The following is a 26,324-nucleotide window of genomic DNA, read 5'->3' on the forward strand; positions in this document are numbered from 1 at the left end:
ATTCAGTAACACTTTTCGTCCAGTTTTACAAATTTGATTGTGTGTGTTTATTTATCTAATTTTCAAACCACCAATGTGATTTTAAGGGAAATTTACGAAACTGAACATACACAATCAAATAATTCAAAAATTGTAAACGAATATCGAGTTGAAGATGCCAGATTTTTTTCATATTCTACAAGAAAACGAAATATGGAATATTACGTTGTTTATAGCATATCTGATCCCATAAGTCCCCATTGTGCTGTAGTCAGTACAATATTAAGAACAATATTAAGTACTAGCATATAAAATATGTATTTTAGGTTATTATCAAAAATAACTTAATGAAAACGTACCTGACCTGTAACTGTTATAACATTAGCGTACTTTAGGTTACAATTTTCGTCACTGCTGAGCACCCAAATCACCGAATTGGTTATAAGGACGAAAGCGCTGTTGAAGGTTAATATGCGACATATTCAAATAAATATTAATAGTTAAAGTTGAGCAAGTTGCTAAAAAATTAACGCGTTACAGTTCCCTAACAAAAGTTGCAAAAGTAACTCTTTTCAGTTAATTTGCTTCCAGAATTAACGCTTTACAGGTACCGGTTCTTTGCTTCTTGAAGTAACTCTTTACAGTTAATTTGCTTCCTGAAATAACGCCTTACAGTTACTTTGCTTCCAGAAGTAACGCTTTACAGGTATCGGTTCTTTGCTTCTTGAAGTAACTCTTTACAGTTACTTTGCTTCCAGAAGTAAACGCCCTACTGTCACTTTGCTTCCAGAAGTAACGCCTCCCAGGTACAGTTTTATAGCTTTCATAATTAACGCCTTACAGTTACTGTGCTATACAATAAGGACATTTGGGCCTCCCCGATGGCGCAGTGGTAGCGTCGTCGCCTTGTAATCAAGGGGTCCCGGGTTCGATACCCGGTGGAGGCACATAGTGGTTCGGATTCCACTTTAAACTGTAGGTCCAGTCCCGATTAGCCTTACTGTGCATAAAGTGGACTTAAAACACCAAATCAATCAATCAATAAGGACATTTACCTGTTTACACAAGTATCATATCTGTTCTCTGTTGTTCCAATGCTTATCTTTAAATCAAGAGAACAAAGCAAGTTTCGTCTTGAAACATATTCTAGTTTGCGGCTCCCTTCAGTGTATGCTCTGCAAGTCTATCCTCCCAAATTGGGCAACGATCAGCATTATGGTCCAACTGTTCTCCTCTTCGTTCAACGGTGCCTCACGAGGCCACCTGGCGGGAGAGGGCGAAATGACGGTTGAAGGTAAACACGAGGAGTCTTTGAGGAAAAGAAAACACCGGCACGCCCCTGGAGGAAAGCTGCTTCTCTCGTCGTGATGGACAGCGCGTCTGATTGGTTGCAGGCGCTGGGTGATGAATTGGCTGTTGCCTGACTTCCTAATTCCTTTGCTACATGCGAGGCACTGTTGCCAACTCTCCTCGTTTCCATCCAACTTTGGTCGATCGGGTTCCGCAAGTTGAAAACTGTAGCTAAAACTAAATGCAACTGTCGCAGGTGACTGTTTCGACCCTTTACATTTCTGACTTGGAGTGAGTTGCCGGAACAACTGCGAAAGGAATTGGGCGCTTAAGACGAAGAGTGACATTTTCGCATCAAGTGTACATTTTATTTCAGTATCGTCGGAGTGTGTACTGCTACTACAAAGAAACCCAATTATACAGGAGAGTATGAATTCCCCCCCCCCCCTGTTGAAAGTGCGAGCGATTTTTCAGGTTGATTATTAAGCTGGTTACCATGTTTGAAAAAAAAATGTGATAAATAAGAGTTTTCAGATTCCCATGCATTCCTTATGGAGAGAAAAAAGCAACAACTTCAAGTTACGGCTAATCAAATGTGAGTTTTCGGCTTTTTCCTACGACAAATACAATTTTCAACGTGACATCTTTCCATTCATGTTTTTTTCTACGCCATCGAAAATTTGGTATTCCCAAGAGAACAAGGAAAATAATAATCCCATAAGCGTAATGCTAATTTTTATTCCGTTCACATTCCCCCTTTTACCTTCGCTGATATTCCGCTTAATCGTTTTTTCGCGGTTATTGCACCAGCCTAAGGAGGATCTTACGACGGTGTCCACAGCATAATTTATTTTGTGCGTGATCCTAAATATTTTGAGCAAATATCGAAGCAAATTTCCTGAAGAATGTCGCAAAGAATACGGACCTGGATTACTGATTTAATTTTTGTTACTTAGCGTCGCTTTTATTCCACTTTTGGCTAATGGACATGAAGATGAATGATGATATCGTATCCGGGTCGGCTGGCCGTCTTGATTACATTACAGGCAAGTTACTGAAAGGATAATTTTAACATTTTTTTAAGCGAATGGTGCAGGGGTCGCCTTCGTGATTCTTCCCTGTCTTTAGGTAGAATTGAGCTTATTTGTTCTAAAAGTTGGCAACATTGGTGCAAGTTAGAGGAAGGGAGATGCATGTCCCATGCACGCACTAACTCTTTGCATGCTTTCGGTTTCTGATGAAAGATGAACAATGTCCAAATACATTTTTGGATTTTGGGGCACTGTTCAATTCACAATATCACTCTTTCTTACCCGGTAGGTTAGAGATCTTACCTTCGGTGCGAACGGTCCTGGGTTCGATTCCCTTTGGGACAATTGGACAGCTACTTGAAAAGAAGTAGTAGGGGTTCCGGTCTCTAATTCGGCTTGGCAGGCGGATAGGGCTGTCCTGCCGTTTGGACCGGGCCATTTCCCTAAACAAGTGCACCGTCTCACCTTGGCCAGTGAATTATTTTTGACGGACTCTACGGGGAAAGTGCATGTTCCAGTGTGTGTAATTTGGGGTCGGGTGTCGAAATATATGGCATAAACAACATATACAGCACTTCTACACGCCGCGAATGTTTGTGTGGCGAAGTCATCAAGTCAGTGTTTCTTGATAAATTGTGTCAATTTTATGCCACGTTTCGACGCTACGAATGCTCGAAAAACTGAACTTTATCCTGAATATATGCAATTACGCAGCACAGGTTCACAATTGCCACCATTTGATTGACTTTGAAATTACTATAAACAAAATGTATTACTTATCTATAAATAATCGATTAGATTTGGTATGTAATATGATGAAACCGAACAATAAAGTAAGTAAATATTCAAGGCACTGTCCGAAAGGTCCGTAAAGCAGGCTTGAAGTATGGTCGTGTCGGAAGTGGCATCGCCTAGTGCGGTTCAAAAGTGCCAATTAAACGAGCTATCGAGACCATAGAATGGATTGTTGCAGGCTTGAATACTTGACTCTTACTTTGATTATTCATTTGTTTGAAATCACGGAAGTCGAAAGTAAGCTGTTGGTTGAAGTTATTCTAATGTGTGGAAATGTAAGTAGAAGGATATTTTAAAATGCTGTGATTTCTGTGGCAAAAAAAACAAACAATTGTTTTCAGTTTTAGCTACTGATCGTATTTGGCGCTGCAGTCGAAGTGCAGTTCGAAAGACTTTCACTTCCAGTCCAAGACTTCAAGACTGAACTGCGAAACCATTCATGAAGGATGTTCACTTCTAGTACAGTCTTGCACCTTTCGGACACTTCAAAGTTTCGAACGGGCTGGTTTCGGATTATCCCTTCGTGACATAATAGTTTTTGTACAGGTCCTCCACTCCTTGGCAGAACATTGATTTCTATGAAAATGTAACACTTGAAATAAACCGCCCAACTCGAAAACAACCCTTCAAGACACTTAGCACGGAGGAGATCCCCTCACGTGATCATTGTTAGCCGCGGTCCATTGTTGCCGATAATCTGCGAGGGTTTTCCCCAGCAGTATGAATTTTCGGTTCCCCTGCCGTGAGACGGGACCGGTAGAATGGCGAAGATGTTAATTAATGCGGCTGCATTTCCAGCTAATTAATCCTTCTCCTCTTCGTGATTGGGTCGCGTGACTGCCCCTTCCTCTCAACGCTACTAGAGAGGGGGGATTATCTCGTCGGTCCCACAAAACTGGCAGTGACGTATTGAACGGTCACGTGATTGCGAGCCGATGCAATTTGCGAGCACCCCTCCCTCACCAGCCCGTCTCGTTTCTGAAAATATTGTCCTTTTCCGAGAACGCAATTAGCACGGAAATGTTAATTTAATCTCCGGAGCCTTCTGGATTTCCAGTTTCCGGTCCTGTTTGTGCAGCCTGGAATTTTGCCCACCGAACTCTGGAGCTGAATTTAGGATCCTCCCGTTGTCTCGTTATCGCAATTCGTTCGGCTAACGTTGAGTTACGGTCGTCGGTTTAGCTGTGCGCCGACATCCCTGTTATAACTGTTTACCTTCGTACGTCACTTGATACTAGGGTTGCATATTGCGGCTGGCAAAATTTTTGAACCTGTGACGTGCGTGTAGTGTGGTTTTCACCTAGAGGTCGCACTGACCCGAGAGGTTTTCGAAACTCTTTAATTGTTCCGCTTTTTACCCCAGAAACGAAATACGCATTTTCTTAGTAGGTTTTATCATCTGCACTTTGCAGGCTAACGAGGTTCTGGCGTCTGAACTCACAGTCAGTATAAATCCTTGTGTGGGACTTGTGTAGTGTGTTGTTTGTCTTTCCATCTTATCAATGATTTTATCGTCATCATCTGATAAATGTATAGATTAAGACCAAATAAAGTTAGGGGGAAAATAACTGCATATTCTTATTTCTGAGAAAACGCAGATGTAAAATTATATGCTGCATGATCCCCTTCCCATTTGAAAATCTGGATGTAATTCCAAGATGGCGGCTTTCAAGATGGCCGCCATGATACACACTAGCCCCATCTGGTGTGCCCCCACCCCAATTACCCATATCCGAAATTTCATCGCCCTCCGTCAAGTCGTTTTCAAATTAAAAGGGTGGTGCCGGACTTTTGCCTCACCCTGTAGAATAGTTCCATAAAATATTAAAAATTGTGTAACAATACAGCAGTGGTAAGCTATATTTTACTTTCTATGGAAAATTGTTTATAGAATTGACATTTATCATATTATAGATTCTAGGCTTATATCTGAACACTAGGGGTGATTTAGAAGCTACAATGATAAGTTCTGAAATAGCACTGGAGAAGCTGGTCACTCTAGGTATGTGGTGCTCGACTGCGGAATCCAAGTCGTTCTCCTTTCACAAAATCTCTAGAATATTCCAAGTTCTGAAAATTCAGAATTCCCTCTCAATTCATTCTAGAGTATTAAATTTAATCTTTGGGTGGTTTGGTTTCGCTGTTGTCTAGATATCTCTGTCGAAAGATGGTCTTTTCAATGTCACGAAACTGCCAAAGATATCTAGACAACATGGAAAGCAAACCAAACTAATGGTCTTGAATGCTCTAGAATTTTAAACAGATATAAGAATTAGATAACAGTGAATTTGGAAATGAGTAAACAGTAGATTTGGAGAGAGAGGAAAGACAGGAAAGACAAGAGCGGATTTAGAGACGAATGAAAGAGTATGTATGTATGGATTTGGAGAAGAAGAAGGTAGATAGAGAAAGGGGGGGTGAGTTTTTAAGTCCACTTTTTGAACATATTGGTTAATCGGTATTTGACCTACAATTTAAAGTGGGATCCGAACCACTGTGCAATGTGCCTCCACTTGGTTCGAACTCGAGACTCTTGATTACAATGCGATGACGTTACCATTATGCCATCGGGGAGGCCAGAGAGAGTGGGGAGAAGAGGGAGAATTAAGAATGGAAGATAGAGTGAAAGCGAAGAGTTTGAATGGAGAAAGAAGAATGAGAGATAGGGAAAAAATGATCATTAGTTACCCACGTAAGCGAATGATGAACGCTCTTGCCTTTGGTACAAATGATCCGGAAATCGATTACCTGTAGAAGCTTCATACTTTCGATGATGATCCAGCAATGTGATAACAATTGGAAAGTTACCTGAAAGCAATTGTAGCTACTCCAGTTTGAGAAAGCCAGATAAAACTGTCGAAGAAACTTGTACTGTTCCCGCGTCACCCAAGAAGAAATCGAATCTACTAGCCTTAGAAGCTTAGTTAGTGGGGTACACGCAAATCGTTGTATCACTATTACCTCGTACTTAGCATTAGAATAAAGATACCATCTACCGGAGACAGATCTGGGGTTTCCCTACACATCCGCGTTAAGGAAGACGCCACGTGAACAGTGATTGATCAGCAATTTACGGAATGAAGCGAGGGGAGGGGGATGCTGATCACGGGATGTCTCATCACTTCTGACCCGAAACACTCAGCAGAAATTCCTTGCGTCAGGGTAACAAGGTCACACGGTGGGGTGACCGAACCGGGTTCCAGATGCACTTAGGGAAGCACAATCAAGATTTAAGGGACTTGTCCCCGGGATGCGCGGGAACCTCCCCCGACCGAGAAGCAACTCAGCCGGGCGGATAATGCTGAAATATATGCCTCCAAGCATCATGGGAAAATTGGGGAGTAGAGGGGGGAGGAAGGGATCATTAATAGGTCTCATAAATGCAATTATGATGGGGTTGGAAGCGAAACACAATCTTCCCTGGTGATGTTAGAAGTGCACCCCTCCGTGAAAGGGTGATTTGAAAATTCTTGAATAGATTTGCGGGGGTCAGAAGTTTAATCTCAGGTTCTCGGAGCAAATCTTTCTTCTGGGGGTTAGCTGGGAAGGGTTGTTCCCGTTTTATTTTTTCAACTGCACTTGTTCTTTGTACTCTCCTATTCAGATTAAACGGCACACTCGATCAGTGCCTTCTTACAGCAAGGCATGTGCAGAGATTCTTTGCATGCAACGTCATCATTAGTAGGTCCTGGTTCGAGAAATATCATTATGAGAGCCACACCATATTGCACACCAGGGTTGTTAAAGGTCCAGGAACACATAAATTCTATTGGGTTCTGCTACAGGACCGGACACTTTTTTCTCGCACAATTTAAATTCGGTCCAAGTTGCGTATTGTTTCATTGAAGAAAGCTTCCTGGACCGAATTTAAATTCATCCGGAAAAAGAATTCCTGGACCGTATTTAACTTCATCCTGAAAAAAAGTTCCTGGACCGAATTGAAATACTTTACAGATAAAAAGGTTCTTTACGGTCCAGAAGCCATTTACGCTTGCTGATTTTCTCTCCTGGACCGGAATTGAATGTATTTAAAATTCTTGGACCTCCAACAACCGTGTTGCACACTACGTTCAGTCTGTCCATTTTCCATTCAGGCGCACATTTGCGACTGTGATGGTGCTCTAGCACTGCGCACAAGGATCTACTAATGATGACTTAGTACGAAACAAGAGTCCCTGCGCCTGCTTTGCTTTAGGAAGGCACTGACTCGATAATTAGCATTGTCTACAGTGCACGTTACAGCATAATATGAAATGTATTTGTGTGACTACTCGTCACGACGAAAGTGAATGACACGTTAAATTAACCAAGGGTTGCTGGCATACTATACCAAAATGCCAAAAGTTTTTGCATCCTTTGAAACCACTTAGAAAATTGTTCATTTCCACACACTTTCGGCAATGTTGTTCACAGCCTCCAAATAAGCAGCAATGGCGTCATCGTCAGATGAAAAGCGACGTCCACGCAACTGTTCCTTCACTTTGGGGAACACAAATAAATCGCACAAGGCCAGGTCCAGCAAATAGGGTGGATGTGGCAACACTCTTGACTCCTTCGCGGCTCAAAAAGTCTACGGTTCTTGAAGCACTGTGGGAACTTGCATTGTCATGATGCAGCAGCAGATGACCAAGTTTTCATCTTGGGTGTTGGGCCTTCCATTTTGTGATCACATTGGGAAGGCAAACTATTGAGTACCACTCAGAATTCACTGTATGCTGATTTTCAAGTGCAACTATCGCAACATGTCTCTTCCGTGAGAAAAAAGATGCCACAATTTTCTTTCCAGCACTTCGAGCTCTCTTCACTTTTGTTAGGGGTTCTTCATTCTCGAAGCACCACACTTGCGACTTCTGCTTTGTTAGTGGATCGTAATGGTAAATCCACGTTTCGTCACCCATGACGATGTTGTAAACATCACGACTTGCACCTTGGTTGAATTTCTCCAACATAAATTCACACCACTCCACCCTCCCCTCTTTTTCCATTTCCGTGAGTGAATGTGGGACCCAGCGAGAACACCTTTTCCTGAGACCCAAGTGTTCATGCAAAATTGTCTGTGCGACCCAATGTTGAGAGTCGTTTCTATCACCAATATATATATATATATATATATATAATATATATATATATATTATATATATATATATATATATTATATATATATATATATGGGGATCATCTTTCACCATTTGCCTCACAGCTTCGATGTTTTCGGGTGTCACTGCAGTGTTAGGCCGTCCGGTACGAGGTTCATTTTCAAGTGACACACGACCCCTTTTAAATTCTCGAAACCAATTTCCAACACTGGCTCGTGAAGGGGCAGATTCCCTTTAGTATTGACTAAACTTTCAATGCACTGCTCTGTGGTTAAGCCTTTTTTTAATCGAACAAAATCGTGGCACGAAAGTCACGTCTTGCCAGCTCCATGACTAACAACAACAATGGACGACGCGCGCTGTCTTATCGCTCTTACCTCTCACCCCACTATCGCTGACTCACTCTAGCCATTGTTTGCTCAAGGTCAATAAGCATCAGGCTGTCAAATGCAACACATGCACAGTTGCTGCGATGTTACATTATTGCGCTGCTAAAAACTTTCGGCATGCTCCTCGTACGAGTGCGTGGGTATGAACCTGGAAACTTGGTGCTCGGCCATCCAGGCGGAATCACGGAGTAGTTGGAATGACGACTTTATCGAAAACTTCGTTTTAAGTACACCCTGTGTTCAGATAGGCTATTTGTTACTGAGCCTACAGTTTAAAATGGGATAACAGATTCCTAACATCAGTAATGGGAATGACTGACCTCTATCGGAAAACAGAAGAATTATTACCACACTACATATGTTCCGGTTGGCCAGAATTAAAGTTATCCAACTCAGAGCCCTCTGTAGCCTGTTTGAGGCATCGCAGAACTCTGAAATTTGGTGAATCCACTATGCAGACCATGGGGAAGGGAATGGCTATAAAAAAGTTCAATGTTTCGCCACCAGGTTGAAATGTGGCGCTGTGCTTCCATGATGGGTTGTACAAATAATCACGTTAAGTGATTTAGCTGAGTTATTAATTAGAAATACATTTTTTAGTGGCTGGAAGTTGCGAGAAAATAATCTCTCGTTTATTGCAAGATTGCAAGGTAAAGGCAAATCCATAACCAATTGGAGCAGTTTACGTCATTATTACAACCAATCATCGAAGTAGAGCGCCACATTTCAACCTGGTGGAGGAAAACTGAACTATTTTTTTAATCGCCATCCCCTTCCCCATGGTCTGCATAGTGGATTCACCAAATTTCAGAGTTCTACGATGCCTCAAACTGGCTACAGAGGGCTCTGAGTTCGGTAATTTTAATTCTGGCCACCCGGTATGCGAGTAGAACTAGCATTCCTCTTAACCTACGACAACTTTTTACGTCCATGCACTCTAATCTAAATACACGTAATATCAGATCGTGACGTTCAGTCAACGGTGTAAAAATTTCCCTACAGTTTTGATAGGTATTTTAATGAAATGTGTTTCTCTCTTTTACTTAAAATTCTTCCTGAATTTCCCTGCACCGAAGGAAATTTTATTCAGGTGGCAACACTGCTAAGTTTTACGTCGCCGTACCAGCTGTCACGTGAGTGCTTTCATCCACTCGCAGGGCCGCTGGAGTCGGCACGTGCTTTGTTCACTGCCAGCCAGAGCTCGCAGTTCCCTTTGCGAGGGAAATTTGAACACTTAGTTGACACGTGAAAGTAACCTACACGTAGGAAGCAGATATTTCAGATGGCGAGAGGAAAATAATTGCCCCTCTAATGGTTTGAATAGCTCACTTGTATTTTGCTTGCACTTTTGAAGGACTTGTGCAACAGAACGGCCAGTCGCCAGGATTACACCAAAAACATGCTTTTGGCAACAACAATCCGCAGACGACAAATGACTGAATGGCGGGAAGTTTACTAGGTTACACTTCTGGCCTTTAATTTGCGTCCCACCATCCTCAAGCAACAATTTTGGGTCTACACACATCTATAATTACTGGGCACTTTTCTCCATCAATTTTCAGCTTCACACTATTTTTGGGAAGTTTGGTACATTTTCCTCTAAATTTGCAGTGTTATTATATGGCAATGCATTACTTGAATGCTTGTTTTTTGTTATTTAAAAGCATTTGGTGCGCAACTGAGAAATGTTAATGGCATTTCAGAACTTTATAGAAAAACGAAACTGGTCATATTGCTAAGGGGAAAACTTTGTAATTTCAAATTTCAAGCTAAAAATTGCTGCTTCATTTTTAAGAAAATGTTGTAAAAAGAAGAAAAGTAGTTCTCATGATTCAACGCTTCGGCTGCGAAAGGGTTCTGAAAATTTCATAGAAATTGTTTCTTCCCCTTCACGCCCCTTTTTCAAAGTCAACCCTAAGACCACCCAATTGCGGAAAAGCCCGGAAAGAATTTTTAAATGGGAAAGTCTTGCAGAACTCCGCTGGCTGTCGTAACTTTCAGCAAATTTCCTTTTTCATCAGCCGAAGCGACAATACATAGGCCGTCGGGGGGCTCTGCTGACGTCATAATAGCCTCTGTTCTCAGCTTACAGAAGAGGCGATCGAATTGAATGGGCGTATTTTGTGGGGGGAGGGGCTAGACGGGGGCACTCGTTTTGGCAGGAGACGTGGGAGCTCGAAAAGTTTTCATTGTTGAGTTATTACAATACCAGCGCGTTTTCAATGAGTGCCTGTATTGAAATTGCAATAATTAATAGGTGTGGGGCTTGATTTTTCACAGAAACTCCGGAACACCTTAATTGCAAGTTTGGAGTGCTAAAATGTGTGTGGAAAGTGCATTTTAACAATGCTTTTTATCAATGAATCTAACAAAATGTTGGTAAAAGAAACAGATTTCTTCCATGTGTATGTACAGCATGTTCCATAAGTACGGAAACACGAGAAAAATGTTTTAGTGCGAAATATAAAAAAGTGGAGAATTTGTTAGGGTATGTTATTAACATGTCGGTTTCTTGAAGTCCACAGTCTTCATTATTTTAAACGGAGAGGTGCTCATGTGACGTATCAAAATAGATAGGATAGAATTTATCGAAAAAGACAGTGGTGTGCTTTGCTTGATTTAAATGTAAATAGAACCCTTTTTCTGATTCAACCCAAAATGATTTTCGTGCAATGTTCCATTTGAAAATTTACTGTTCACATTCACTCATCGCCTTAGAGTTAGGCAACACACATAACGCCCATGGACGTCCGAAGGATTATTTCCATAGAGGGGCAAGCAGTCTTTTTTTTTTTCAGGCGGGGCCAAAGGCGGCATATTTTTCCTCATAATAGTGATGTCCCCTCAAGAAACACTATTGCAGTCTGAAATTATCATGTTTCATCAACGAATTTATAATACTTAAGGCTAGGATTTTTATGACTTAGCATATTTGTTTTGGTAAAGGTGATGTGTTCCCCAAACATATAGAAATTAATATTATGAAGAAACTAATAGAATTAAGGTGCTTTTTAAGGGCATATTTGGCCATTTCTGCGAGATATAGCATATTTTGATGGATTTTCGGTCATATTCAGCATATTTTTGCATTTTCAAGAAATATACAGTCATTTTCGAAGTGGATCCGTTCTTACTCAAATGTTTAGTAAACAGTTTTTTTTCCTTTGCACTGTAGCAAAATCTTTTCCTTTTTATTTGAAAATTGTGCATTGCAACTCAGGGCCCATAAAGTTAACTAAAACAGTACGTATGTGAAAATATCTCAGCATTTAGATATTGATGTTTGAATCAGTCCAGTTATAAGGGCATATTTTTCAAATTATAGTGCATATTTTCTAAAATTTTAGGTCATAAGAGCATATTTTATTTTGCATATTTTGGTGATTTTTAGGTCAAAATAATCCTAGCCCTAATAATAATTGACATAAATTATTGTGATTGAAATGAAATTGTGTGAAATAAATAATCTTTAGGTGGACATTCATTTTCTGCCCCCTTGCTTCCCCCCCCCCCTTTCGGACGTCTATGATGAATCCATGCCGGGAAGAGAGTATTTCAGGATCTAGTTTTCTCATTCTTATTGCCGGTGACTGTACAATAAAATATCTTTCTGGTTGAAAGAGCATAATGATTATAGTAATTACGTTGAAATGAAGTATACCAACGCGTTTCTTGTGAAATTTCAGTCCATTTTGATATGTCACATGCCCACATTTCAGTTTTAAGTGAAGAAGTAGACTTCAAGATGGCCGTCATGTTCGTAACAACCCGTTTCTAGATTTGTTTTGGACGCTTGTTTCCATTCTTTTGAACCATCCTGTATAATGATTGAATTATTTTCGTTCAGTTCCAGTAGTGTATTCCATACACATTACATTACATTGTGTGCCACTGTGTTCAGGTAATAAAAACTTGTGTCCAGTTGCGTGTTCCAACAAGAAATGTCACGTATGGTACAGGGGACAGGTAAAGGTCTCCCTGTGCATAGCACCACGCGTATAGGGGGTGTGGGGGTAACGCCCCACACTTTCTTGATCCGGTCGTGAGTGGGGGTGATGTGGCCAGCATCACGCCCCTGACCGCCTTTACCCCCCAGGGTTTCCCCCAGGTACCCATGTTATTCGACGCTGGGTGGGCGCCGGAGCCGCTTCCATCGTTAGAAAAATTCCCGGATTTGAACCAGCCGGGGATAGAACCCGGGACCTTTAGCATGGTAGTCAGACGCGTTACCGACTGAGCCACCGCGGCCAACAGGGGACAGAGCAGTTCTAAAATTTTACGAATTTGTTAGTCTGTGATATTGAATTCAGATAATGTCTCCAGCGCCACGATATGTGCTCGGAAAATATGCGAACTACACCACTAAGTGATTTACGCATGCGACACCAGTGCCACTGCTTCTAGGCTAGAGGTACAAATATGGCGGTGACTGCATTTGCAAGACCATTGCTTGAAAATGAGATCAGCAATATTGCCGTATCGTGTACTTTGGTAGCCAATCCAGGAGAAAGGTCTGAAGAAAAATGCTTGGATCTCGAATAGAAACTGACTTTCTAAGTAAAAATCACGATACTGGCCCAGTTCATACTTTTCGACTTGAATCGACTCTCTTCTCTTATGATTGCCCTTTCCGTTCCAAGCCAGAAGTTCCGAGAATAAAACTGCACACGGAAATGTTTATCCACGCCCGAAAGGAAGTTCTCGGGAAAGAATAAACTTCGCTGAGAACGGAGCCTCATCTCCCTGCACGACCAGCCTGCTTCCTTAATTCTGAGATATCGCCAGCTGTTTCTCTATTTTCTCCATCCTTACAGCTTGTTTCCGGAGCTTTCTCTCGTGCTTGTCCAATAAGTTTCGCTCTACCTCCTTGGTCAATGGTCCTCCAGAAATCCTTTCTTTCTTTCTTTCTTTCTTTCCTTGCCCCATGCGAGCTCTTGGAGTGCCAGGGAGGCGCGGAAGCAGTTGACATTACTCTGTCGTGTAATTTGACTGTTTCTGCTCCCGTTGGTCCTCGTAAATGCCATGACTGCAGCGTCTTGTTTCACGCTGATGTCACTGTGGATCATGATGTAACCTCTCTCCAAGACATTTGCAGGAGCGTTGTTCTGGGAAAGGGAACGAGTGAGAGAGGAGAGGGACAGTTAGGAAGAGTGGGAGAGAGAATGAGAGAAAGATGAAGAGGGAGGAAGCGAGAGACGTTTTGGTGTAGATGTGGAGAGGAGAGGCGAAAAGAAGAGAATGAGAGACGCATAGGCGAGAATGAAAGACCGATAAGGAGGAGACGAGGACAGAAAGAGAGAGAACGAGAGGAGGTAAACGAAAAAGAGAATGATATAAAGATACGGGAGAATAAGAAGGTAACGTGATTGAGGGAATGAGAGGAAGAGAGAATGAGAGTGAAGTAAACAACACCTCACTCCACCCACCTTTAGCCAAGCTGAGATCGACAATATACGAGATCGAGAGGTTCCCAAATTCTTCCAGATCACTTCCGCTGATGTCCCTGTACTGATTTCAACAGAGACCTTCCACTAATCCAAACGTACTGATTTCAACAGAGACCTTCCAAATACTAATCCAAACGTACTGATTTCAACAGAGACCTTCCAAATACTAATCCAAACGTACTGATTTCAACCGAGACCTTCCAAATACTAATCCAAACGTACTGATTTCAACAGAGACCTTCCAAATACTAATCCAAACGTACTGATTTCAACAGAGACCTTCCAAATACTAATCCAAACATATACCTGGTCTTGTACTAACTTCCATTGTCTTCTGATTCCCTTTGAAGATGAGGGCCTCCCCCATGGCGCAGTGGTAGCGTCATTGCCTTGTAATCGAGGGGTCCCGGGTTCGATACCCGGTGGAGGCACAAGTGGTTCGGATCCCACTTTAAATTGTAGGTCCAGTCCCGATTAGCCTTACTGTGCATAAAGTGGACTTAAAACACCAAATCAAACCCTTTGAGGATGAATGGCGATGCGAGGAAAGGAATGAAAGGACCATCACAAACACATATGGACGGCACACAACACAAGTGCCATAGATAATTATACTGGCCGTGAGTCTAGACGCGAAAGCCTCTTTAGTCTGCAAAATGCAGTCCAGGGTGTACTACCAGGAAGTGAGCTGGACATTTGGATCTCTTCGAAAAGGGTCACCCGTCTTGTTATTTTGCTCTCTTATTTTCCATTGTATCCAATGAGTATTATTGAGGAAGGGCGGGGACTTTGCACCCCAGCCCCCACCGAGAAGGTATCGACCATCGCCGACTTTGACAGTATGGTTTTTCACACATCACTGGTCACCTATTCTTTATCACCTGTAAGAATGAAGTCAATGTAAACAAATACAGGTGGCTTTTGATAAATCCTATTGGTTGTTCAAATGACAGCTGTGCAGGAATCATGCGCCTAGAGATATGATGCATGTAGCTGCTATGTTGGAGTTGTGGAATCCCTTATATTATGAGCTGAACAACTACGGCCAATATACGTATTCATGGGCGAAATAACACCTGAACTACCACGTAGGAAAGGAACTATTTTTCACCAGTCACCACTTCGTTCTTACAGTGAATTAAGAATAGTATGACATTCTGAAATATTATTCACTAGACCTCTCGGTCCGTGCTCAATCCTAGCCAGCGCCCGTACTAATGCACCCTAAGGAAGAGTGTGTCGTACTACGTATTGCACTTCAGATAATATAGTTGGCAACACTGTCAAATCATCCACGAGGACTCGTATTTTAAGATGTAAATGGAAATTTTCATCTCTCAAGCTAATTTGTTAGAACTCTTACCGTTTTAACTGTACGTTTTGGATGAATATGAGAGAAATGAGGAGTTGCATTGTCGTGCTTGAGAATGTTGCTGACGCGTTTCCATTGCTCCGTTGCAGGTGAAGGTGATGCTGCGGGTGGCCGGCTCTGCGGGTGACTCGTCCTCCCCGTTCCTCAGCCTGGACAAGCGGAAGAAGCAGGTGACGCTGTTCGATCCAGCGGCGTGCGGAGGATCTTCAGCCCCGGAGGACAGGCGCGTCGGCGTCGCTGCCCCCAAGATGTTCGCTTTCGACGCCATCTTCTCGCAAGACGAATCGCAGGTAACGTTCTTTTTTACTTTCTTACTTATATTTCGGCTAATCTTGCACTCTTTCCTACCATACAAAACAGCTAGTGAGAAGTAGTTACCTTAAGGTAAGTTTTATCCATGAAACTAATTTTCTTTGGAAGTTAATGTGAACAAAAGTTTTGAATGGATGTCAGCTGTCGCAGAGTGCTTCAATGAACGGTTTTCGCTCGAGCGACAAATAGTTCGCACGGGCAACGCTAGATGGCATGCATAATTGATACGTCTTACGCTCGAGCGAAAAACGTTCGAACGAGCAAAATACACTCGAACTCTCGAACTCTATTAGTACACCTACTTCTGTCATTTGTCTATGGTAGGGGGCCTTCAAATATGGATAATGAAGTAAAAGACGAAGTAAAATTGAAAAATAAGTTAATTTAGTCATAATCTCCATGTTAAAATATAGTTTTGTATATCTTACCGAGATATGTGAATATGAAATAGATGATTATGGGCTGACATTTTATGTTTTTACGATTGTCACATTAAAATTATGTTCGGTTCAATGTTATAACTGCATTCTATTGTTTCGCAATATGATATACACGTACTTGCTGCACTGTGATACGATATTTGTAATTGCTTAGGCAGCTCTGTCAGCACGTGTATCCATTTTACGCTTCGGTCTGTAGATATCGCATACTTTCATATATTTTATGTGAGCCTTACATAATAATATACGGAATTATTATTTAGAATTGTAGTTGCAGAGTGGTTTCCTTCCATGTATGGGTTTTAGGTTGACAGTGCTGCTTATTAGGCTCTGAAATATGGGACGTTGTCAATCAGTCCACTACGAGTGCGGTACGATCGAGCGTATCACGCTCGAGCGTGTGAGGTTCGATCGAGTATTTTCGAGCGAAAGTGGTCTAATGCAGTACTCTTATGTCGCAAGTACTGAGGATTTTAGAACCCTAATACAAATTCACCAATTCTGGTGTAGTGAATTCTAGGGAATAGTGAAAAGGGAATAGAAAAATGTAGGGAATCTGAAGGAATAGAATAGTTAAGAGGGAATTAGAAAGAGATGTGCAGAATTGGAGGAAAATTGTAAGAGATGTGGATTTGAAAGAGAGAGGCAAAATTAGAATTAAAGTATGAGATGCAACTTGTCGAAAGATGATAGTAATTTTTCCGCATCTCGCTTGTCTCGTGGCAGAACAATCGAGTAAGACACCCAAGCAAAGGTCGAAATCACCCTCTCTCTTGCTCTCACACACATTCTTTCTCTACTTTTATCTCACACATTCTCTCTTACTCCCTTTTTCTCTCTCTCTCCCATTATTTCTCTTATTCCCTTATCCATCTCACAGTCTCTCTCCCACTCCCCTTATCCCTCACATTCTCTCTGTCTCCCATATTCTCTCACTCCCTGTCACACTCTCACTTCCTTGCGTGTCGCAGCCCTAATGGCTAGGCGTTCGCTGGCTCGTGTCCCCCAAAAGGAATTTCTTTTTAGATGCAAACCTGACCAGTTTAAATAACGAAACGAAATATGTTTTCTACACCCATAACCGTCGTGATTGATAATGGCAGACACAAGGGAAGATGGAACTTACCCTATTCAGGCACTCACCCCGGGAGTGACCGGACATTTACCTGCTAAAGTCCTTTCTCATCATCTTTGAGTTGCGAGGCTCATACCTGCACCGACAGACATTTCACTCTTGCTATCTCTCACATTCTTTCACTCCTTTGCTCTCCCCCATTCTCTTTCACTCCTTTTATCTCTCACTCTGACAATCTTTCTCTTTCTCTCTCTCTCCCTCTCCCTCTCTCTCTCTCTTTTCTCTCTCTCACGCACTCGCAAACATTATTAAATTTCATCCTTTCTTTCCGTTTCATCATTTTCTTCAGTTTCTTTTTATAATCACTTCTCCATCTTCATTCTTTTCTTTTTCGTCTGTTTCTCTATTTTCTGTTTGCTGCTTTCTTCTTCTGTGTTACGTTCCCACAACTGCAGGGTGTGAGAGGCTCGACACTGCATCTGTTAACAGACACACACAGTCGCAGGAACTCAGCTCCTGTATTCAGCATCATGGGAACTCCAAAGGTACGCCCTGGAACCGTCTCAGGTGGCGAAAAGAAGGACTCGAACCACCGGATATAAGTTTTATCTCGTTTTATTAAGGTAAGTCAATTTGTGTACATCGGGATAGATAGGAGCGCGAGACTGAGAAACCGGGTAATTTCGGATTTTGAACGCGATAACTTCTTAAATATCCGCCTGAGATGGTTCTTATGAACTTTACTCAGTATGAAAAACCTGCGGGGTGTGAGCGACTCAACACTAGGCCTGTAAACAGACCCACGCAGGTGCGGATACCAAGAAACAACTTCCACAGCAATGAAAATTCGGCGTATTTATACCCGATTTCTGTACTCTCGAAGCCCTGACTAGCAAGTTATGAAGACAAAATATTTGATAAATTATCCAAAAGGTTCTGATACGTCTTTTTCAGTTAACAATATACTAGTTGTACATCGATAAGTATAAAATTAAAAACTTCCGCCATTAGTTTCTTACATAAAGGCTAGTACATCAGCATCTTTGTAAATTTTAATTGGCGTTCATTTGATTACGTCATGACATTTAGTTTACCGGAACAATCAATTCCACTCTTTTTATCATAACATATCCATTAGTCATCAACTTTTAACTTTGAACCTTATACAATTTTTCTATCTTTCTTTATAAATAATTTAACAAATTTATCAAATTAAGCAAGGCGTAACATCTGTTTATTTCCTTATCTTTCTCTTTGTCCCTCTGTGTGCGATTTTTGCTCTGCTATATGTTCTGAAAATCTATCTTGTCGGGTATTGTACAAAGGAGGGCGTCTTCCCCCACAGTATTTTTTGCCTCTCAACTCGCACGGCCCCCACATTCTACTGTTGCTTGCTTACTAGTCTTGAGGAGCATGGTGCAGACGGAAAGCTCGCACCGTACGGAGCGCTCGCTGGCCTCTACAAGTGCTAAAGTGAGACCCAAAGCTGGGGACAAAAAAGGAGAAAAGCTGGGTAAAATTAGGCTGTTCTGCGGAATGTGTTTGCTCTATTATTTGCGTCCTATGCGGGTTTGTTTGTAGCGTTTTCCGCACAAAAAGAAAAAAAACTTTGTCGAAAACGTGCTGGGAGGAGTCCTTTTGTTTGTTTACTCCAAAAGACTCGCGCGTCTCGGTCCTACTACGGACCTGCTGTGAATTAAGCCGTTGATTCGGAGGTAATCGCATCTGGTAATTGAGTTACCGGGAAGACCGGCAGGGGGGAGAGGGGGTGGAGGAGCATGACTGGGCCCTTGAGTCTCCCCTTTCGCTCGTCACGTCCTCCTCCCCGTAGTTCTCCGAAACGAAGTGTCTCACGCTGCACACAAATATCTGCAGTCTCCTTCCTCCAACTTGGCTCCCAAGGCGGTTATTAAAAGGAGTCGCCTCGTGTCTCCAGCATTATTCCAAATGTTCTGCGAAACAGTTACTTCCTCTCTACTGCCCTACGGAGACGTGTCTTTCACCTTGTAGATACAGGATGTGGCTAAAGTCTGTGTTCCTAAAGTCGGCGGTCCAAGGCCACGCCTTTCTTTCGGCGTTCTTGGCGGCTCGCACTTCCTACCTGCACGCCGCACTGCCAGTAAGGGGAGGAAGAAGGGGTGATGGCGTCCTCGTTTTCGCGAAACCAACTCCTGTTTCTTCTATCATGATTAAATTGCCACAATGCACCGCTACTCACGAATCTGATGACGATTCCCACTGCACAAACGTGACCGACGAAGCCTACTACCTAGCTCACTCCCTCCTTTCCGCCCCTCTTACAACGCTACAGTGCTGCTGCTCGCTCTGCACTCCACACGTGCATAGCGTGGAAGTCCTGATTTATCCAGATCAATATCAATGTCAGGATAGGGGTAGGCGTTGCATTATAACGTCTATAGTACAAATGGAGACCTTTCAATAGTTCATGCAATTGGGATTAAAGTGCAGTCACGGACACTTCTGGATTGTAATGATCCCATTGAAAGTCAAAAGCGGTGTTACAGCCCAGAAGTGTCCATGAATGTACAGTCACCCGGCAATAAAAATGGGACGCCTACATCCTGAAATATTCGCTTTCCTGCAAGGCGTTGTGTGTGTTGCCTAATTCTACGGCGGTGGTAGAAGTTTGCATTGAAAATTTACTATTAAAATCCACTTATCGCCGTAGTTAGGCAACACACACAACGCCTTGCAGGAAAGTAAATATTTCAGGATGTAGGTGTCCCATTTTTATTTCCGGTGACTGTACATACAGTTTCTACTTGTCATGCAGAAAAGTGGAGACCTTTTGCGTGCCAAGCTAATGATTTCAAGATATTAAGATATTAAATGTAGTGGTTTTGATTTCTTTCTGGGGACTTAAGGGCAGCTCGTGCAGGTATTTTCAATGGTTCGTGAATAGCTGTTCTCACACTGCAGGCGAGGATAAGTTTGGCAGCTTCGCGTCTTCATGCTGATGGACCCTCACAATAGGAGGCTGACGGTCAGGTCAGCATTTCGAGAAGCAATGATAAAAATAATTCTCCAATATGTGAAAGCCAACCTTTACAATTACGATCACTTGTGTACCAATATAATTACGAATATTAGTGTGTTAGACAGCAAAGTTACAAACAAAACAAAAAAGAAGAAAGAACACTCTTACGATGTCCGTATCAGTATATAAGAGCAAGAAAGATAACATTTATGGGCTCGTACACCAACCAAATGGCAGCGCAATATAACATAAACTATATTTATCGACTTGCCTGGCCGCGAGTTACCACAATGTGATTTGCCGACATCTCAAAAAAAGGAAAATGTGAAGATCTGAACATTTTATGGTTAAAGATCTTCCTAACAGAAGTTTAAAGCTACTTGTTTTTCATTGCCCCGCCAGTCCATCTAGATTAATCTCATTTAATTTTAAGCTCTTATGAAGAAACCGAATTACCATAAAAATTCAATTCACTCTTGGTAGCTCGCCATGGCATAAACCATTGATTCATTCAAAACGGTATCTGCCATGTACCGGAAAATTATCCTCAACATCTAATTTCCAAGAGAGGTTCCTCCTAGAACATCCCATTAGTTGCAGCATCCACAACAATAAATATAGAACTGTTTTTTTCTGGAATTTGTGGTTTATTTACACGAACTCCAACCGATCCAATTTCAATTTAGCAGTAACTGTCGCCAGGGTTGTTAGTTTTCCATAAATAAGGGGAAAGTGGGAGGGGGGATTTTATTGGAAGCGTTTCTCCCAAGATTCCCTCCCTCCCTCCCTCGCTTGCGCTCGGCGTTCAGGTATAGATTGATACATCTCCATGCTCGGATGGAGATTGGAAACTTCGAAATTTCCTCATGCCAAAAAACTTTCGTATCGAACAAGACTTTTGCATTTGAGACTGCGAATCCGCCCACCCCTCCCCCTTTGAATGATGTACGGTTAATGCTCCCATTGACGATCAATGTGTCGGAATGAATCGCATTCACATGGTGTTATTCGCGAAGAACCTCCTCCCCTACCCGTCCTCCATCCTCCTAAAGTGCCGTCGAAATGACAGTTTGAGATTCGACGCAACTAGCTCCGGAAAGGGAGGGGGAGGGAGAAATTGCAGCAATGAAATTTTTTAACCTTTGTGCCTGACAATCCGTCCGTTCTTTTTTTTTCGCGAGCGAGATGATGGGGATGCTGATCCTCCCCCCCCCCCTTCTCCGTTTTCGTTCAGCTGGAAAAAAGTGACGGGTTAATATTGCTGCGGCTTGACTTTTGGATGTGTCTGTCGTTCGGTCTTCGTTCTGGGTTATTTACCCTTCGGTTGTCGTTTTGGGAGACGTAAGGTTGCGAGTTTTCAATTGTCTGCTCAGAGATCCGTGACTAGTGGCAGAAATTGAAGTTCAAGTTTGGAACTCTGGCTAGAGCCTTGTTTCTGGGGTTCAGCGCCACTGTTTTAACCTTTGAAAAATAGGGCCGTGTCCGAATGTGGAAGTCGTCCGGATCGAGAGGCTCCAGAGAATTACAGTTACCACCTTGTCCGGTAGATGTCAGTTCGAACGTCACCCGCGCGCAGGCGCACAATACGGAAACTGGAGGCAATCAAAGATCACGATGTTTGACACCTATTTACTACTTAAATTGGAAATGTGACATGTAATTTCTTCTTTTAATTTTTTTTTAAATACAGCGTTGTCGATAAAATGTACAGATTGCAATGATTTTAAAACGTCTGTATAATAAGCCTTGCCTCTACAAAGTGAAAGTTGCAATATGCCGATTTCTCGTCCACCTACAGTATGTTTCGTTGCCCCTTGTTTGACACGTGGCAGGAAAAGCGGAACGAGGTAATGAGAAACAAGCTTCGTGCAATGAAGCCCACCATTGGTGCATGACGTTCCTCGTCGCGTTTCTCCCGCCGAGATGAGGTCATTTTAACTCGCCTTCGAATTGGACACAGCCGTCTCACTCATGGTCATTTGCTGCAAGGTCTGGACCCTCCGCTGTATCGAACATGTAATGTTCTTTTAAGTGTTCGGCATATTCTTCTCGAATGTGCCGATTCTACTTGTATTTTCCACAGACAAGGGTTTTAAACTTCCTAGCAACTTGTGTCACTCATGTTGGGAGATGATAACAGTGTTTTAGTACATGCTTTTAGCTTTTCACACTGTTTCTGAGGAAGTTTTATACTAGCCTTTTTTAATGTGTTGTTTTTGTCCTGTACAAGTCCTTTTACATTTGTACTTTTAACCTTTTTCAAGGGGCTCTTTACACCCCTTTTTAACTTTAAGGTAAAATTATATCGATAAGGGGATTTCTCTTCGTATACTTAGAAGGCTGAAAAATGACCATACGTAACGAAGCACCCAAAAATTTTAACTCAATCAATCAGTTACTATACGACTGTCAATCGTATCGTTTGTCGTGCCTTCCACCTCTCCCCTCGAACTCTGCATTCGGAATAGAAATGTGCGAGGATTCCGAGGGAGTGGAACGGTACTCTAGGTGGCAGCAGCTGCCGATTCGGACACGTCCTAAATCTTGATAGGTTGATTTTGGAGTAAGAAAAAACGATGACTCCAGTTGGTCCATGGGAATATGTCTTGCATTCATCATACCTCGCCAATGAAGCGTGGTGCATACACTGTCTCCGAATACACTCTCCTTATCACACCATCCATATCCAACTGTCTCTGAACCAACGATATCTCAATTTTTCCCCTCAGTCTCTATCCAGGAAGTCCGGGGCCATGAACTTTACCTTTAGGCTATGGTCACGTTGGGTCATCCGGACTTTTACACTGGCTTACAGGGCAGAAAACGACAACAGAAACAATGCCATGTAAATAAATATGGGCGGTCACAGTGGCGCCGATCTCTGACGTGCACGGCCGCCACAGACCATCAAATGGTACCAAATCTTTTTGTTTTTCTCAGCCGAATTCTCCAGAAGTGTAGCTCTTCATACTTGACTTCCTTGGATGACAATAGCGCACAATGAAAAGTTTATTGTCTTGTTTACGATCGTAAACCATCGTGGAACACATCAAGAACTATTACAATCGAGAGGCGCGAAATTATGGCTTAGATTGTAGGGAAGTTACAAAGCATGAACTACAATTTGTTGTTCTTAAAGATGTGCACAAACCATAAAAAATCTTCCCAAACCTCAATTAAATCACGCCTTTCGTCCTCTCCATGATTTTTTCTCAATAAAGGGTTTTCTAACAATGACATTTCAACGGTCATTTCGGTACGTTCTGCAGATCAAACTCTACCAGCATGACGATTTCTCTGATGCAATGTGATCACCACATCGCCAGGACGTCCGTCAGTCGAACCCGAGAGACCAGAGTAAAAGTTCTGTAGAAACTGGATCCAATGTGACAATAACTTTATCTGTTAATCCGAAGTCAGGAAAGGGCTCGAACAGGACCCTGGCAGACCACAGAACCACATTATATTTTTTAGTGAAGGAAATACTTTGTAGTCACTTTTTCTACGTATTTTGTAATGGGTTCGGAGTTATCGAATGGGCTCCGGGTTCGATTCCAGGCGGAAGCTTTCAGTATAGAAAGCCAGAATAGACAGGAAACCCATCATGAACGGTCGGCAGGGCACGGACTAGCACACAGTTGCAATTGAAAGAGCCCATCAGAAGAAACGTTTATGGTGGTGGTTGCTGGCATTGTCTAAGTTTTAGTAGTCGTTCAAAGTAAATAAGCTGGTCGTTGGCGGTTGAACGTCCACGACCGGTTTTAATTCTCGGGTAGGCACTCTTGCCCCCTTGCTCATGTGCAAGCTGAAGGGAGGTGAGTAGATCTGAACAAGGATCTCATGATATGCTTTAACAACGCCATGCAGACCGTTCGTAATGGGTTTCCTTGTGAATGTATTTTTAGCCCTACTTGGTTGATTGTGGTATTGGGCTTCAAGACATTAATATTATTAATAATTGTTTTTTACTTCCAGACGGAAATTTGCTCCAGTGCCTTAACTGACGTCATCCATGCCGTCATCAACGGAACGGACGGCTGCCTCTTCTGCTTCGGACATGCCAAATTAGGTGAGTGGTCTTCAGTGTTTTCTTATTACACTACCCTTCAATGAAGAAAGTGTTTGGAAACATAGCTGATTCCTTTCGAGTTTTGGCTACTGATTTCAGAAAAAGTATCAGAAACGTCACATCACGCAAGGTTTCGTCACAATATCATATTTTGTTCATTGCCTTCACCTTTTCTAATCAGCGCTGTAAACCACTATTCTACAAATCTGCTCGTTGGGTGGGAGAACTGCGGTTTCTTAAATTAGGTCAAGAAACTGGTAGAAATAGGCAAAAATAATGCAAATGTGGATAATAATATTACATCACAACATTATTTTACACTGTCCATTTGACAGAATTAAATACTCCAATGAAAAAATAAGATGTTATTTGCTTGCAAAATCAAATACTCTATGATTTTTTTCAACCTCTCTCGTATATCTAGTAAACGGTTAAGGGGAAATCTTTCAAAAGATTCCGCAGAATTCCTAGGTTCACGTCTAAAGCAAAATAATATATTAGCACCGGGTACCTTTTTCTCATGGTTCAGAAAGAGAGAAGCATATTCCATTCGATATTTTTTCCGAAGAAGGAAGCCTAGTACACTTTTGCAATGCCCCAGGGTTGATGGAGAGGTTGAATGTACAATATGAGGTTAAGAATTGGTGACTATTCATCGACTCCTCCAAGAGAAGCCTCAAAGCAGTGCCTATCCATAATGGTAGTACGTATGCCACCGTTCCAGTTGGTCATTGTGTGTATCTGGAGGAAAGCTCCGAGAACCTATCTGTAATTCTCACAAAACTGAAATACAATAAACACGGGTGGGCAATAATGTGGTGATCCAAAAACAATTTCAAGATTCTGAGGCAAAGATAGATTACGTCAAGTACCTCTGCTTCCAGATATAGCCGGGATAGGGAGGGCCCGTCACTGGATCCAAAAATGTGGCTATCTACGGATTCGTTGCAACCTGGGAGTAAAAATGTAATACGAGAAAGTCTGGTTGATCCTAGCAAAGTCCTTCTTCCTCCACTTCATATTAAGCTTGATGTAAGGAAATTGATGAAGGGCCCGCTTAAAGAAAATCCATGCCCATCCGGTATTCGAACCCGGGACCTCTGACATCGTAGGGCTGTGTGATACCCACTCCATCCCAGAGGAATGGAAGTTATAAAATTCAGAGATTTGGGTTGTTCCATGAGTTTCAAATTGCACTTTCTGAATTCTCATTTGGACTACATTCCCGAGTATCAGGGTGCCGTCCGTAAGCGACGAGCACAGGGAGAAAGTTCATCAAAATATCAAAGAGATGGAACGTAGGTACCAGGGAAGGGGGAACACAAACATGTCAGATGCTGCACAGATATATTCCGCTATCCACCCACAAGGGACAAAGTGAGAGAAAGAGTTTCCACGGAAAAAGAAACAAGCAGCAATAGTGCCGGTAAGTGTCGGCAATGGTATTTTAATTATTATAATAAATAATTATATAATATTATAATAATAAATAAAAATAATTATTTTATAGCCTACAGGCAATCTTTTAAACAATATTTTGCAGCTGTTTTGTATTTTAGGTTACATTTGTTTGACGATTTATGAACCAAAAAACTTCAAATGGGCACTTTCCCTGCATTTATGATTCACTTTGTGAAAAATCCTTACGTGATAGAGAAAAATGGAGGTCATATTTGGAATCAGCGTATGAAAAACCATAAGATTCACCCTTCAGATTCCAAACACTTGTTAGTGACCTGAATTTTGCAGGGTAGTGTTGTGTTATCTGTTCGCCAGGTAGCCAATGTGTTGACCGATCCGACCATGTCTGAAAACACTGAGCAAATAACCAATTATTATGGGCTTCCAATCGTTGGAAGCTCATAAGAATTAAATTGTCAGTGTGATACATTAAGTATAGTGCAACAGAGATTTGACCAGTCAGTGCCACAGTCAGGATGCAGAGATAAGTGTTGGCGCATCCCTCAGCCAACTACTTTCCTTCTCACAAGTAAAAGATACAAAATTAACCTGACTTGGGATGGGCGTTAT

The 26,324-nt window shown here is 42.1% G+C and overlaps 1 protein-coding gene across 1 annotated transcript in view; it reads left to right on the forward strand.

Annotated features, from left to right (window-relative positions):
* The window catches only part of LOC145985564 (kinesin-like protein KIF26B), a 968,206-nt gene that overhangs the window by 916,711 nt on the left and 25,171 nt on the right, over positions 1–26,324 (forward strand). Inside the window, exons 6-7 of the mRNA XM_083119635.1 lie at positions 15,489–15,689; positions 24,200–24,293. Of these exons, the coding sequence (XP_082975761.1) occupies positions 15,489–15,689; positions 24,200–24,293 (295 nt within the window). The remainder of the gene's footprint in view (positions 1–15,488; positions 15,690–24,199; positions 24,294–26,324) is intronic.

Source organism: Lepisma saccharinum, chromosome 3 (assembly GCF_977018435.1).
Source record: "Lepisma saccharinum chromosome 3, izLepSacc3.1, whole genome shotgun sequence".
Classification (NCBI taxonomy): domain Eukaryota; kingdom Metazoa; phylum Arthropoda; class Insecta; order Zygentoma; family Lepismatidae; genus Lepisma; species Lepisma saccharinum.